The sequence below is a fragment of the Mastacembelus armatus genome, chromosome 17 (genome assembly GCF_900324485.2).
Source record: "Mastacembelus armatus chromosome 17, fMasArm1.2, whole genome shotgun sequence".
NCBI lineage: Eukaryota > Metazoa > Chordata > Actinopteri > Synbranchiformes > Mastacembelidae > Mastacembelus > Mastacembelus armatus.
The window spans coordinates 13,211,636-13,224,418 of record NC_046649.1 but is presented as its reverse complement, the minus strand read 5'-3'; the positions used below and the strand labels follow the sequence as shown (position 1 = coordinate 13,224,418).

The 12,783-nt window shown below is 39.9% G+C and overlaps 3 protein-coding genes across 3 annotated transcripts; 2 read left to right on the top strand and 1 right to left on the bottom strand.

Annotated features, from left to right (window-relative positions):
• Nucleotides 1–751: 751 nt before the first annotated feature.
• On the top strand, nucleotides 752–2,680 carry LOC113134724 (interleukin-12 subunit alpha). Its single transcript, XM_033325646.1, has 7 exons — nucleotides 752–764; nucleotides 928–1,079; nucleotides 1,185–1,271; nucleotides 1,463–1,504; nucleotides 1,597–1,719; nucleotides 2,030–2,074; nucleotides 2,295–2,680. The coding sequence occupies exons 1-7, from the start codon at nucleotides 752–754 to the stop codon at nucleotides 2,418–2,420; spliced, it is 588 nt and encodes a 195-aa protein (XP_033181537.1). The 3' UTR covers nucleotides 2,421–2,680.
• Nucleotides 2,681–4,293: 1,613 nt separating this feature from the next.
• LOC113134158 (zona pellucida sperm-binding protein 3-like) lies at nucleotides 4,294–6,870 on the top strand. Its single transcript, XM_026313396.1, has 8 exons — nucleotides 4,294–4,707; nucleotides 4,922–5,037; nucleotides 5,151–5,254; nucleotides 5,376–5,553; nucleotides 5,678–5,795; nucleotides 5,929–6,014; nucleotides 6,149–6,417; nucleotides 6,773–6,870. Exons 1-8 carry the CDS (start codon nucleotides 4,294–4,296, stop codon nucleotides 6,868–6,870), a joined length of 1,383 nt encoding a protein of 460 aa, XP_026169181.1.
• A 2,674-nt stretch (nucleotides 6,871–9,544) lies between these two features.
• Nucleotides 9,545–10,661, bottom strand: arl14 (ADP-ribosylation factor-like 14). Its single transcript, XM_026313881.1, has one exon. The coding sequence runs from the start codon at nucleotides 10,603–10,605 to the stop codon at nucleotides 10,000–10,002; it is 606 nt and encodes a 201-aa protein (XP_026169666.1). The 5' UTR covers nucleotides 10,606–10,661; the 3' UTR covers nucleotides 9,545–9,999.
• Between the last annotated feature and the right edge of the window lie 2,122 nt (nucleotides 10,662–12,783).

The following is a 12,783-nucleotide window of genomic DNA, read 5'->3' as shown; positions in this document are numbered from 1 at the left end:
TCTACTACTGCTTCTACTACTACTATTATTATTATTATTACTATTATTGTTGTCTGTTGTTATTATTATTATTATTAGTAGTAGTTGTACTAGTGATAGTAGTATTAATAAGGCTCTCATATATTTATTAATAATCTTCAAATTATCTTTATGGAGTAAGTTCATTTTTTAAATTTATCGTGCATTTATTCTAAAAATTTATAGTTAAAGTTATATAATAAGAGATCATCCAGTACCAGATTCTCTACAAGCTGTTGTCAGTGTTTTTTCATTCTGCCCTGTACACACAATCCAATTTAATGTTTCTTTTTGTGATTATTGAGGTACTTAACATGCTCAATAACAGCTTCTATTCCAGATTAGAAATATAATATAATATAATATAATATAATATAATATAATATAATATAATATAATATAATATAATATAATATAATATAATATAATATAATATAATATAATATAATATAATATAATATAATATATATATATTGATATATTTCATTCTTCTTTCTTGGGAAATGTCACTAAGGAGTAGTCATCAGTGTGAAGCGCCACAATAATAATCTCAAGATAGATGTACAGGTCTTTTACTGATTACTGTTTACGTTAATTCCAGTTTCATCAAAACAGGGGGGGAAAGGAAATTACGCAGCATTGACTTTGCACTTTCAGTTTAGGGTTTGGTGTCAAAATGCTGCTGTACTATGAGGGAAGTCCCTGCATCCATCTGGCTATAAAACACTTAACGATGGCTGAGCTCAGTCAGACAAACCAAGAAGCCTGAATCAAAAGTCTTATTCAACATGCTCCTTGTCAAGCTCTGTAAGTAAAATATAAACTAATTGAAGGATATTTTTTTCTTTGCAAGAAAGTATTTGAAACTCAGGATTTACTAATGGAACTTTATTTTTCTGTTTGTGACAGACTTTGCTCCTGCACTGCTGCTTTTAGTGCTCAGCTGTCCTCTGTGGCACGTCAGCCAGGCTGTGCCGGTGATGAGTAAAGGGCAGATGACAGACTCCTGTGTTTTATACGCACGCACACTTCTGCAGAACATCACTGATGCTCTCGCACAGGTAGGCCTGCAACCTAATAAAGATGAATTACCCCATTTCCACACTATTGTCTTTAATTTATCTTCAATTTAGAAAAAAAAATATAAAACCTTTTCCTTGTCACAGAGAAATCTGTTCAGTGGAATCGACTGCAAAGAGCAGAGTATGCAGCTGAATACGAAGAGTAACACACCATCTGTGTGCGCACCAAAGGTAAATAAAGAGACATTACATTGTTCATAAAGATGTATTTCAAGTTTGAAACGTGGCAAAATATTCTGAAATGACAGCCTAATGTGTTGCATCCAGTTCAACAATATTATGTGCCCAGATACACTAAACCTTCAATCATTCTTTTGTATCTGTGCCTTTTATTGCTTAACTTGTAACGGTTTGTCCCACAGGAATCAACATGCTCTGGAAACACTGTCTCAGAATTCAATCTGGTAGGTTGTTATTCAGTTCTGTTGTGTAACTTAACCCAAACCCTTCAAGTGTACACAATAAATATAAATAACTCTGCTGTTTTGCCATATAGGAGTCATGTCTCACAAACATCGGGGAGGATCTCCAACACTACTACAAATTTGTTGTTGCTCAGTCAGACCCTGACTGTCCACTTGGTCCAGCTGTTCTGTTCAGCCTCAGAGAACTCATGGAGGTACCTCACTTTAACAATACATTTTCCTTTGGAAAAATTTCATTTGAACCAATGTTTTTAGAATTAATGCTGTTCGATAACAGTTGAAATCACCCTCCACAAACTTATCTGTTTTATATCTGATATATTTGCATAATAATGGTTAAATTACTATGAAAGGCTAAAAGTGAAGGATTTTATAAGACATACTACAACAGAAAAAAATGTCATGATGAATGCCCAAATTGTTAACATTTTTACCCACTACTATTTAATGGTTCATTAAACAGAGTTAAATATTATTTATAAAAATATATTCTGGTCTCAACAGAACTGCTTCGCATGGTCTCTGCTTTCTGACTGGACCTCAGAGCAGGTAATGGATGCATGTCATAATGATGATTTTAAAACTCATTTTGAATGATTTTTATTCTATTGATACTTATGCTGTTAAGCTAGATAAGGTAAAAACTGCACAAAACAAAACACCCTGTTACTTACTAAGACTGAATTCAACTGAGGACATATGCTTTTGGAAAATCAGTTATTTCATTGCGGTAATAAATCCTTCATCATGGTTGTCTCGTCTTTTAAAGGTTGCTGCAGATGGTCAATGCACCTATGATGAAAGACTGAGCCTCTGCAAAATACTGAAGGGCTTCCAGGTCCGCACCATCACAATCAACCGAGTTATTGGATACTTAAACTCTGGGGAACACTAGATAAATTCTCACTGAACTCAAACACAAGAAAAGCTTAAAAAAGCTATACAGAACCATAAACTACAGTAACAATTTGTTTTACAGTCAAATAATCTAGATGGAACAGAAAACACTTCATAACTTTAAGGGGTGGAGGATATATTTATTCTTTTTATGCGGTCATTTTATTTATACTTAAGGAGGTGTGTTTTTTTTTCTTTTACAGAATATATGTTATTTATTTATTAATGATAACCGTTTTATTCTGGCCTATTTATTCACAACTATTTATTGTTCTATTTTTGACTTGGTTCAAATAAATATTTTTCCTGCATACATTTTCTGATTTATCATTCATTTTTTCAATTTTTTTAAAAACTTTTTTTTTTTTTTTTGAAGTGTATCCAAACAGATGACTGATACTGTATGTGATTTACAGGAAAAACTAAATTTGCTTGAACTGAAAAAAAATTTCATTTAACAGCCCTGGATTCCTAGAAATGCAACCTCCTTATTTTGCCATTGGGTCATTACTGCACCCCTGACTGTATTTTCCTGTCACCAACACAGCCACACAATTCAAGCCTCATCAGAGTTATCTAGTGCAAAGTGAATGCAGTGGAGTGTGTGCTCACGCTTCATTTGGAAAGTCCAGAGTTAATAACCAACTTACCATCAGGTGACCATAAGCATGTCAGTAAAATGTCTTTTGATATTCAGAAGGATGTGAAAGTCAGTCAAAAGGTAATCATTGTCTATTTAAAGTTTGGATCAAATTAACCATTAGGATTGTGTCTATACTTTATTGTCAGATTTAAGGTTATTGTCCATAGAGCACAGCAGATAATGAGGTGTCAATCTTCTAAACACTTTGTACACTCATACAAGAATTAACAGTGGGATGTCCACATGAAGTTTTTTTAGTCAAGTGAGTTCTCAGTGATGTTTTCATGAGTCCACTAACTGAACCAATTTGTAGTGACATGCTCAGCTGAGTGCCCAGCAGTGCCAACTGAAAGCTACACAGTTTTGTCTTGGGAATAATCTTTTGAAGGCACATGTAAGCTGTGATGTTCATTTCTAAAACATCACTAACTAGATGTTACCAATGCCTAACAGTGACAACTGCCTATATGGACAAGATAGTGTGTATACATCCTGAGAAGCAAAACCTGGGGCAAAGAAAGTCTCTGTGCTGCTTCCATATACTTGTAATTTCAGATTGTAAGATGCATCAATAGCATTGTTGTGTCAAAGTGCAATTTTCTGTACATTGTTAAAACAAAAAGGTTATATGATCATTAATTAAATATATGCAATAGCTGATGGAAAACAGACATATACTTCTAAAGCAGGGGTAGGCAATTCTGGTCTCTGACTTGTTGTCCAATTATCCCTGCATGCTGCTGATTACCTGGATCAGATGTGTCCAGCCAATCAGAAGCTGAAATATACCATCTCAGATGAGGGAGGAGTGGGGCAAGACAAAGTGAACTGGGGGGTAGCAGCTCTCTCGAAACATGGGTTGGGGAGTTGAGGAATTGAGCTTATATGCAGTTGCAGTGCCACCTAGCGGGAGATTTTGCTTATAACGCATGTAGGTTTAGCCAAAGACCCAGACTACCCATGCAAACACACACGCACATATGTGAAGTTAATTTTATGTCGACCTATATCTAGTCAATTGAATTATTAGCTATCTACACATTTAAACGGCTTAATATGTTTCCACTTTAATATCGACAGACTTGAACATTGTAATAATCAGTTCCACTCTGCGCCCAGGTGTGTCTGAGTAGTTCACGTCACCTAAGATTATTTACAGCTGTGGGGATAGTTTCAGAGGTCGTGGTGCTCAGACACTCTGTACCCACCTGGATGCTCGTGTGCAAGGATGGATCGCAACCTACAAAGCGCCCGTTTTTGGTGGATTGTCGTCTTTATCTCACTTTCCACACTTGCAGAAAGCAAGTATTTGTCCAGCCCAGCTTCAAGGTTAACAAACATGTACACACCGAGCTGGGCTTATGCGAGGCCTGCCATCCAGCCTGAAGTATCTGCGGTCAAACAGCGGCAAAGCGCGCAGCTCGGCGTGCGTCCTCGCTCTGTCGTGGTTAAATGTCACCCAGACTCGATGGAGGTTGTGGTGCAAGCTGATATGTTTAACATGGGCCTTCAGGTGGACGGCAGACATTTGCGCCTGGGCTCAGATTCAGCCGGTGAAGGGGTTGCATGCGGAGCCTTACCGTCAGGAGAGGCTGAATTCACCCTAAAGGCCCAGCTGATGTCTTGTGGAACTAAGCTCTCAGTAAGAATCGTGTTGCTTGATTGTCTGGTGTGCAGCTCGAGTATTAGCAGAAATGTTTCTGCTGTTTGACTAGATTTAACCATGTGGGTCCAACAAAGTTGAGCTTTCATAAGCTGTTAAAATGAACGCGTCATTTCTGTGTTAGATTAATGTACCTTGTCTTGATATTTCACGTTGTAGAGCATGTTCTAAGAGTGACAGTGTTCTCTTCCAGTCGACAAGAGAGAAGATTATCTATTCTAATGTGCTGGTGTACTCATCTGAACCTTCATCTGGTGGGTTTATTAGACTGGATGGAGCAACTATTCCAATCGAATGCCATTATGAGAGGTATGTATGAACCACCTTCTTGAATTTTGATATTTTGTTCTTGTATTTGACCGTCTTGAACATTTGATGCTAAGATGTGCTCTTGATTTACTGCCATGGCTGTCTGGTTCCAGGAGGTATGCTGTGAATGGCGTTTCTCTGCGTCCTACCTGGGTTCCTTTTGTCTCCAGGGCCTCAGCAGAGGATCTAATAGACTTCGATATGCGGCTCATGACTGGTATTAGATGGCACTGCCAGAGCATCTTTTTCTTCATGAGAGCCTTAGGCAGCGTTTGTATGAGCAACATTTTGTCCCTGCATAATGCCTCACTGAAAGGCTGGATGTTTCATCTCTGCAGATGATTGGCAGTTGGAGAGGGGATCTTTTACATATTTCCTGGGTGATCCCATTCATTTTGAAGTGTCTGCTGTCATTGAAAACCACATCCCCCTGCGAGTCTATGTTGACCACTGTGTTGCCACAGCAACACCAGATTCAGAGGCAGCACTAAGATATGACTTTATTGAGCACCATGGGTGAGTGTAACCAAATCTTATCTACTATTGTAGCTACAACCACAAAATGAAAACTCTACTGCTGTTCTTTCTTTGGTCTGGAACTATATTCACACCATTTTGTTTTCCTCTGCTGCTGGACTAGTTGTCTCGCTGATGCTTACCTGACAAACTCCAGCTCCTATTTCCTACCAAGAGTTGAGGAGAACAAGCTGAGATTTCAGCTTGATGCCTTCAAGTTCTACCATGACCCAAGCAATCAGGTGTGTTTTTTTTTTTTTTTTTCCCCCTATCAAAGACTTATTGTCCAAACTGCATGAGACTTTCATTAGAAACATTATCAATACACACAAGACCTGAAAGAATGTATTTTGCACTAACAAATCTCTCCAACAGGTCTACATAACCTGCCATGTGAAGGCTGTTCCTACCACATTAACTGTTAGCTCTCGAAACAGGGCCTGCTCTTTAGTTGAGAAGAGGTATTGTATTAATGCAGCAGTTAACCAGAATATGAGTAATGTCCATACATCTTGAATGTGCTGACATCTGAAAATGTTTTGATTTGACAGAATTAAATTTCCTTTGGTTTTTTTTTTTTAAATAAATTTTACAGATGGAGGTCAGCTGATGGGAGTGACCAGGCTTGTAGAAGCTGTGATATTTCCTATCGGCTTGATGAACCTCCATCCACAGAACCTCTTCAAACAACTCTAAGCACCAAAGGCTGGTCTGCCCTGACTTCTCAGGACAGTTTGGTCGAGGAGAAACCTGATCAACATTCAGCCACTTACATTCGTTACCGTCCAGGCATGCACCCGAGTCAACACGACAAAGCTCATCAATCGTCTGCTAAATTGAAGAGAGGAACTGACTACAGAGCAGGTGAGTACAATGAAGATTACGTTTACTGAATTGCCTTTTTTTTTTTTTTTCTTCTTTACATAAAACCACTGCACTGTGTAACTTAACCTAGAATTATAGGTGGTACTTTCTATTTTAGCAATATTGGGTGCCATGTTTTTCTAACCTAATCAAAAGTTCTGACTCCCAAATGAAGACTACCAGTATAATAAGACTTATAAAGTCAGTCTTCAGTAGACAAGAGATTTTAATTCGGAGGTAGAATTCTTGTTATGCTTGAATGTCACTGTTGTGGTCTAATTATACAACAAATCTTTAATGCAACTAAAAGACCTTTTGTTTTTTTAATTCATGAGATCCCATGTGACTTTTCCAGAGCAAACTGTGCAGCTGGGTCCCCTTGTTGTCCACGCATCCAACAGATTCCAAAACAGTGCTTTGACCACAGAACGACATCTGAGGAGAACAGACTAAAGACTGAATGTAAAATCTGTTTACTGCTGCCACATGCAGGACAGATGTTTTGGAATTAACTGAAAATCCTGGTGAATGCACAGATTTTCATCATAACATCTCAAACTGAATTTTTTTTTTTTTTCCCCTTTATACTTTACTGTCAAGCATTTTCAGTGGAACAGTATATTTTCCATTGCTTTAAAATCAAGTTTTTATTTTTGTACAAATTGCATTTCTTGTTTCCATGAAATATTTTACATTAGTTTTATTTTTTTATAGCATCTGCCTGTAAAAGCATCAGTTTTCTCCATTATTTGATATCTGATCTTTACAAAATCCAGCATCCTGCAGATTCAACAACTTGATATTGCTTTAGCAAACAATTTAATTACAATTGGGTTTTAAGCACTCAAACTCATTAGGCCCAAGCAACAAAAGTGGATGTCAAGAGGATGGTGTGTGTACTTTAATACAAACACACACACTGCATCCTTTGGCCATGCACAGCAAACATTGATTTAGCATAATACAAGTTATTTTGAACAGAGGAGAAAAGCAGGCATGCTATTAAGGAGCACTTCCCTCCATTACTACCCACAACCTACTCATCATGTAGTCACATTATTGATTAGTCATTGTGAAGGGTATATGATGTAATACAATCTCTGCTCTGTGCATCCAGTAAAATGACGGTCACAGCTCTCAGCTGTAATGGCAAACTTTTGAAACAGTATCAATTTGTATATTGGATCTGAATTTGTGCTAGAATAATAAAAGTTTGTAGCTGAGGAAAAAAAATGTTCTGCTTGTGTTTTTAGGTATGTTGTAGTAGTCTAAGCCTTTGACAGTCTTAGCAGATATCCTGGGTGAGGTAGGTGGCACTTTGCACTTACAGCATCATATACTGATTAGCCTAAATGGATGTAGGCCAAACCATTGCAGCCTTTTAAGGGATGACCTGGCTGGACCCCTGAATGTACGTAAAGCTGTATTAATATTGCAAATGGAAATTATTTGCTCCTGCCAGCTAGAACATTTCTTGGGGCTTGGTTGTGTCAGCAGGTTGGACAGCGCCCGACATTGTTTCCACAGTGGACGTCTTGAGCTCTGTCCGTGGTGCTGAAACGCCAAAAATAAAGGGTTCGTCAAATTCTTTCCTCTACTTTCTCACCTGGTAGTAGGTCACTTGTCAGTGCTTCTTGTATGACTGGTTGATTTCCTGGGCGCCTGTTTACTTCCATAGAAAATGAATAAGGCATTTCATGTAAAGCGTGTTTGTGAATTGCTAGTAGGCATCAATATGCCTCTTAAGTGCATAATAAATCAGGGACACGCTGAAGAACACTTAGGAGTTGATGTCAAGCTTATTAGCATTTTTATATGCTGCAGAGACGCCTACATGCACGTTCAGCTGTCAGGGTGGCTTCAGTTGTACTTTGGGATATAATCTGGTGACTGTTCTGTGCGCAAACAAATGGACAGATTTCATTTCACTGTTTTTGTTTTTGTTTTTCTACCTTCAGATTATACGGTGCGCAGATGATGACGCTGCCTCTCCATCAACGCGTCTTTCAGCGTGTTATCCACAAGTGAATCGTCTCGCCTGCTTCCTGTTTTCCCACTCTTTTATCATCGAGGTTTCCTAGATCGTTTCTCACAACAGCAGCAGCAACGATGCTCTTCTACAGATGCCAAACCCTGGCGGTGTTCACTGGTTGTTTTCTTATTCGCACAGCTGTTTACTCCATCCGAAAATGTGGACAGGACCTCTGTCGGGATAACCAGGTCTGCTGCGTGCAAGAAAGCAACGCCACTGTCATCACCTGTTGCCAGCAGTTGGTGGACAACACTTACTACAACATCGCTATGGTCACCCGTAAACTCTCCGGGGTTCTCATCATGCTGCTTCTCTTTGCTTTGGGGTATGTTGTCCAGAGAGTGTTGTGCTCCAGGTCCAGGCAGTTAACCCCGTCACACACAGGACACCCAGCTGTTACCACGTCTCAAGAACCGCTTATGGAGAGCTGCACACCGGACAGCTTGGTGAATCCGTCTCCTACTGCTCAGCTGCCCACGTACGATGAATGCAAACGCCTGCCGACCTACGAAGAGACAGTGCGGGATCCTGGGATCAGAGTGCGGCCAGAGCCTTCTGTGGGACAAGCTACATGACAAGGATATCCTGGGCCTTTACCTTATAGCACTATATGTTCCATATTTGAGATTGTATTTTCTATCACTAACTGATGTAAAGTGGGCTGTTCTCTTTGCCGCATGAACCGCATGCATCTGTGTATGTTTTCATCCACTTTAACACTCGTTGGTTCACTTGTTCCGGTGGGTACGTGTCAAAGCGAGAGACAGGGTTTGGCTCATGGTTCTAAATCTCACGGCTTTGCTTCTGTTACCCAATAATCTAAAGGCTTCATGTTGGGGAAAAAAAAAAAAAAGAATTTGTTCAGGAAATGTCTTGAAATAAAATCGATTATTAGATAATTAGCCTTTATCGATTAATCAATGTTTATTTTCTTGACGTAATGGCTGTCTAAAATAAAAAATCAGCATTTATGGATTACAGACAACTATATGTATGTATATATATATATATATATATATATGTTCAGTATTAACTGATATAACAAGCCAACCAAATAGTTAATTTGCAATCCATCACATCTGAGGCAGCCTGGGCTCTTTATTTACTCATCCCAGTGGAAGAGTTGTTGGATCAGTGAAATGCCTCTGTCAACCTAAAGGTTTAACGCACTTGAACGTAACTGTGGGAGATAATCACATCTGTTTAATAATTGAAAGAAACTGTACATACACCACTGACAGTCGCTATGTGTTTGCCTGTGGTTCTCAGCAGCTGTTCTAATGCACTTCCTTGTAGGCTGTGCTGTGCTTTCTAGCACCATAGCCTAATATTTTCATGTCATTCACTCTTCTGTAGTTTGAAACATTCTGTAAGGCTACAGAATCTGTATAACGCCCATAAGAGTCACTGTGTAAAAGACTGGGACAGAATTTCTGTTAGGCCTATTTGTAGATCTATATCTGTTGCTGGTATATAACAAACTTATATATATTAAAATGTATTTGGATTATTGTCAATTGTTTAAAAATAATATTTCATAGAAATAAAACTTAATGTCGATTGGTCGGTCTGAGATAGTGTATCGTTTCCTTAATATTGGCTTTCATCGCCGCAGTGTCTGATGGGAGTTTGACCATTTGGACGATTTGTCTGAAGACCTCTTCAACTCCAAACCCCGTGGACGCGGAACAAGGCTGCACGAACCAGTCCCGATCAGAGCAGGTCTTTCTCAGGTTGAACTTGTCCTTGATTTCGGTGGCGGTCAGAGCTCCGTTCACGTCCTGTTTGTTGGCGACTAGAACCACAGCGCGGCCTCTCAGCTGGTCGCTCCTCAGCGTGTTTTCCAGCTCGCGTCGCGCCTCGTCCAGACGCTTCCTGTCAGAGCTGTCCACAACAAACACGACAGCTCCTGCGTCCTGATGGAAACTCTTCCAGTGCTCGCGCATCTTTCTCTGACCACCGATGTCCCACAAAGTCAGAGCGATGCTCTTCCTGTTCTTCCTCGCGTCGAACATTTCCACGTTGAAGCCGATGGTAGGGACGGTGCCGACGCACGCGTTATGTTTCAGTTTATAGAGAAGAGTCGATTTTCCAGAGTTATCCAGGCCCAGGAGCAGGACCTGGGCCGCTGGTTGTTTAGATCCTCGCTGACCCATGGCAATGTGAAGAGAGAGAGTCAATTCAAGTCCGACAGTCACATATTTCACTTACAGTACTCTTTAGACGCAGTGTTTGCTTAGTGGGTTGGCTGCAGTTTAATAGATGAGCCATTAGCTTCCTGCTGGCTTTAACTTATTGATAAGGCGCCACACCATGGGGCAAAGTTTCTACCTGAAGAACCGCTGATTATACACGCTGAATTATTAGAATCATACTTTAAAGCAAGGTGTTCACATATTTTTTACACATTGTGCTCATCTTGTCCTTCATGGGTTATGAAATTTATACATTGGCTCAAATCTGAAAGCACAGCTAAGACTACTTTTTTTTTTACCCAGAACAAATGGTCTTTTACTGAAATGGACCTAAAAAAAAGTATTTTCCTGAAATCCAAAGATAATTTGTGAAAACAAAACCCACTCAAGTAAAAACAGTCAATGACTATAGTAATGTTCTGCTCCCAAAGCTTGGGAATTGGACTTTAATCATCTTTAATTAAGGATCACGATACACAGTAGTTTCCCTTCGTGTACAGTGTAAGTAACCACAATACACACCAACACAGTACATCCAGAAAAAAAGAAAGATCCAGATGTCTCCAGCCAAAGAAACAAAAAGCAGCTCGCAGAATGAATGTTGGACTCAGTTTCAGATATATACTCTCTCATTCTGTCAACGTTTTCAGTGCTTCTGAAAAGTAAAAGGAGCCACAAACATTTTTCCTGCTCGGAGATACTTAAATTACTTTGAGACATTCAGAATCATTCAATACTAAAATCTCATAGTGGGTCAGTGCTGACCTGTAGTCTACCACATTCAAGCTATCACCATCATCAATCAAAAAATCTATTTTATTTTCTGGTACTGAATTCCCAAAGCAACATACAGTCAAATAAAATGGAAGAAAAAAAAAAACACAAGGTTTGTCAGCCACTTGAAGGGTTTTCACCTTGACACAGTTAGTCATGGTTTACAACCCAATGATGGCAGTTAAAACGCGTCTACACTCAGGAAGTATCAAATTGTCACTAACTCACTCTGAGCTCAATTCTTTTGTTTGATCTACTTTACGTTATTCCGGTTGTTTAAAAGTAACCTCGGTGTTTTCACGTTAATTATAGCTCACAGTCATCTTTCCCAGTGACGCATGGAGCTCTGACTCTCAGTGTCTTTTTATAGACTAAATCAATAAATTTCAGCGGTCAGTTTCTCCAGCTCCTCTGGCGAAAACGAAATAAATCCATCTAAAGTCCATGCGCTGCCCAGTGGATGAGCCATGATGGCGAACCTCACTGCTGGGATCCAAAAACAGCGGCATGTTGCTGCTCGGAAGATGCCAGAGGTGAATAACGCAGAAAGTGCATCCGAACATCTTGTGCTCCATCACATCGTGTTCCATCGTTGAAGTCGTTTGTATTTCACCTCACGGTTTTATTTTTATATCAGGATCTGGTCCATTTCTCTCTCGGCTTCACCCACACGCCACCGGTTGGATTGTCCATAACATAAACCAACCCCCCGGTGTCACAGCGGTTCTGGCTCCAAGAATGTGCTGTTGACTTCTCTGAACACTGAACACGGGCTGACTGACCGGTCACTTTCCTCTGAATGCGGACAGCCGGGGATGGAGCAGAACACGCGTCGGTTCTCGGACACATGTCCAGCGAGCCAACGCGCTGGAAAATCACCCTCGCTTCCATGGACGATTTCGAGCCTTGTTGTCCCATATTGTAACTTAAATTCACAATACTCCAGTACCAATCCAAAACAAGGAGGAGCTGTTCTATTCCGGCTTCTGTCCGGGTCGGCTAAACGACAAGGTTCTTCCACTGCTGCCTGCGCGCACTTCTCATTTACAAACTGTCAAAGACATAAAATAGGCCAAAGAGTTACCGTAAGCGACGCACTTTACTATTAGGCAGCTAAATATTGCAACACGGGCCATAGGCATTTGAATCAGTCCGTGTCCAAACTATTCTGAGTCCCTCCACCTGGCGCAGACCGTCAGTAGACTAATTGGCATGAGCGAGCTGCCTGCGCGGAGAGCTATTTGTGGTTCAACAGTCATGGCCCGTTTCTCCCACCCTATAATCCCCAGATCTCTCCACATACCACTCGCCTTCCTGTGTTGTAAATCATTTTAGGGATCAACAATCACAAAATAAATAAATAAA

Excerpts from the sequence above, each read along its gene's own strand:
- arl14 (XM_026313881.1), bottom strand. The coding sequence starts at position 10,605 with ATGGGTCAGCGAGGATCTAAACAACCAGCGGCCCAGGTCCTGCTCCTG.
- LOC113134724 (XM_033325646.1), top strand. Across the intron at positions 1,272-1,462 it reads CATCTGTGTGCGCACCAAAG|GAATCAACATGCTCTGGAAA; the intron begins GTAAATAAAGAG and ends TTTGTCCCACAG. Across the intron at positions 1,720-2,029 it reads GCCTCAGAGAACTCATGGAG|AACTGCTTCGCATGGTCTCT; the intron begins GTACCTCACTTT and ends TGGTCTCAACAG.
- LOC113134158 (XM_026313396.1), top strand. The coding sequence starts at position 4,294 with ATGGATCGCAACCTACAAAGCGCCCGTTTTTGGTGGATTGTCGTCTTT. Across the intron at positions 5,255-5,375 it reads CGATATGCGGCTCATGACTG|ATGATTGGCAGTTGGAGAGG; the intron begins GTATTAGATGGC and ends TCATCTCTGCAG. Across the intron at positions 5,796-5,928 it reads ACCATGACCCAAGCAATCAG|GTCTACATAACCTGCCATGT; the intron begins GTGTGTTTTTTT and ends TCTCTCCAACAG.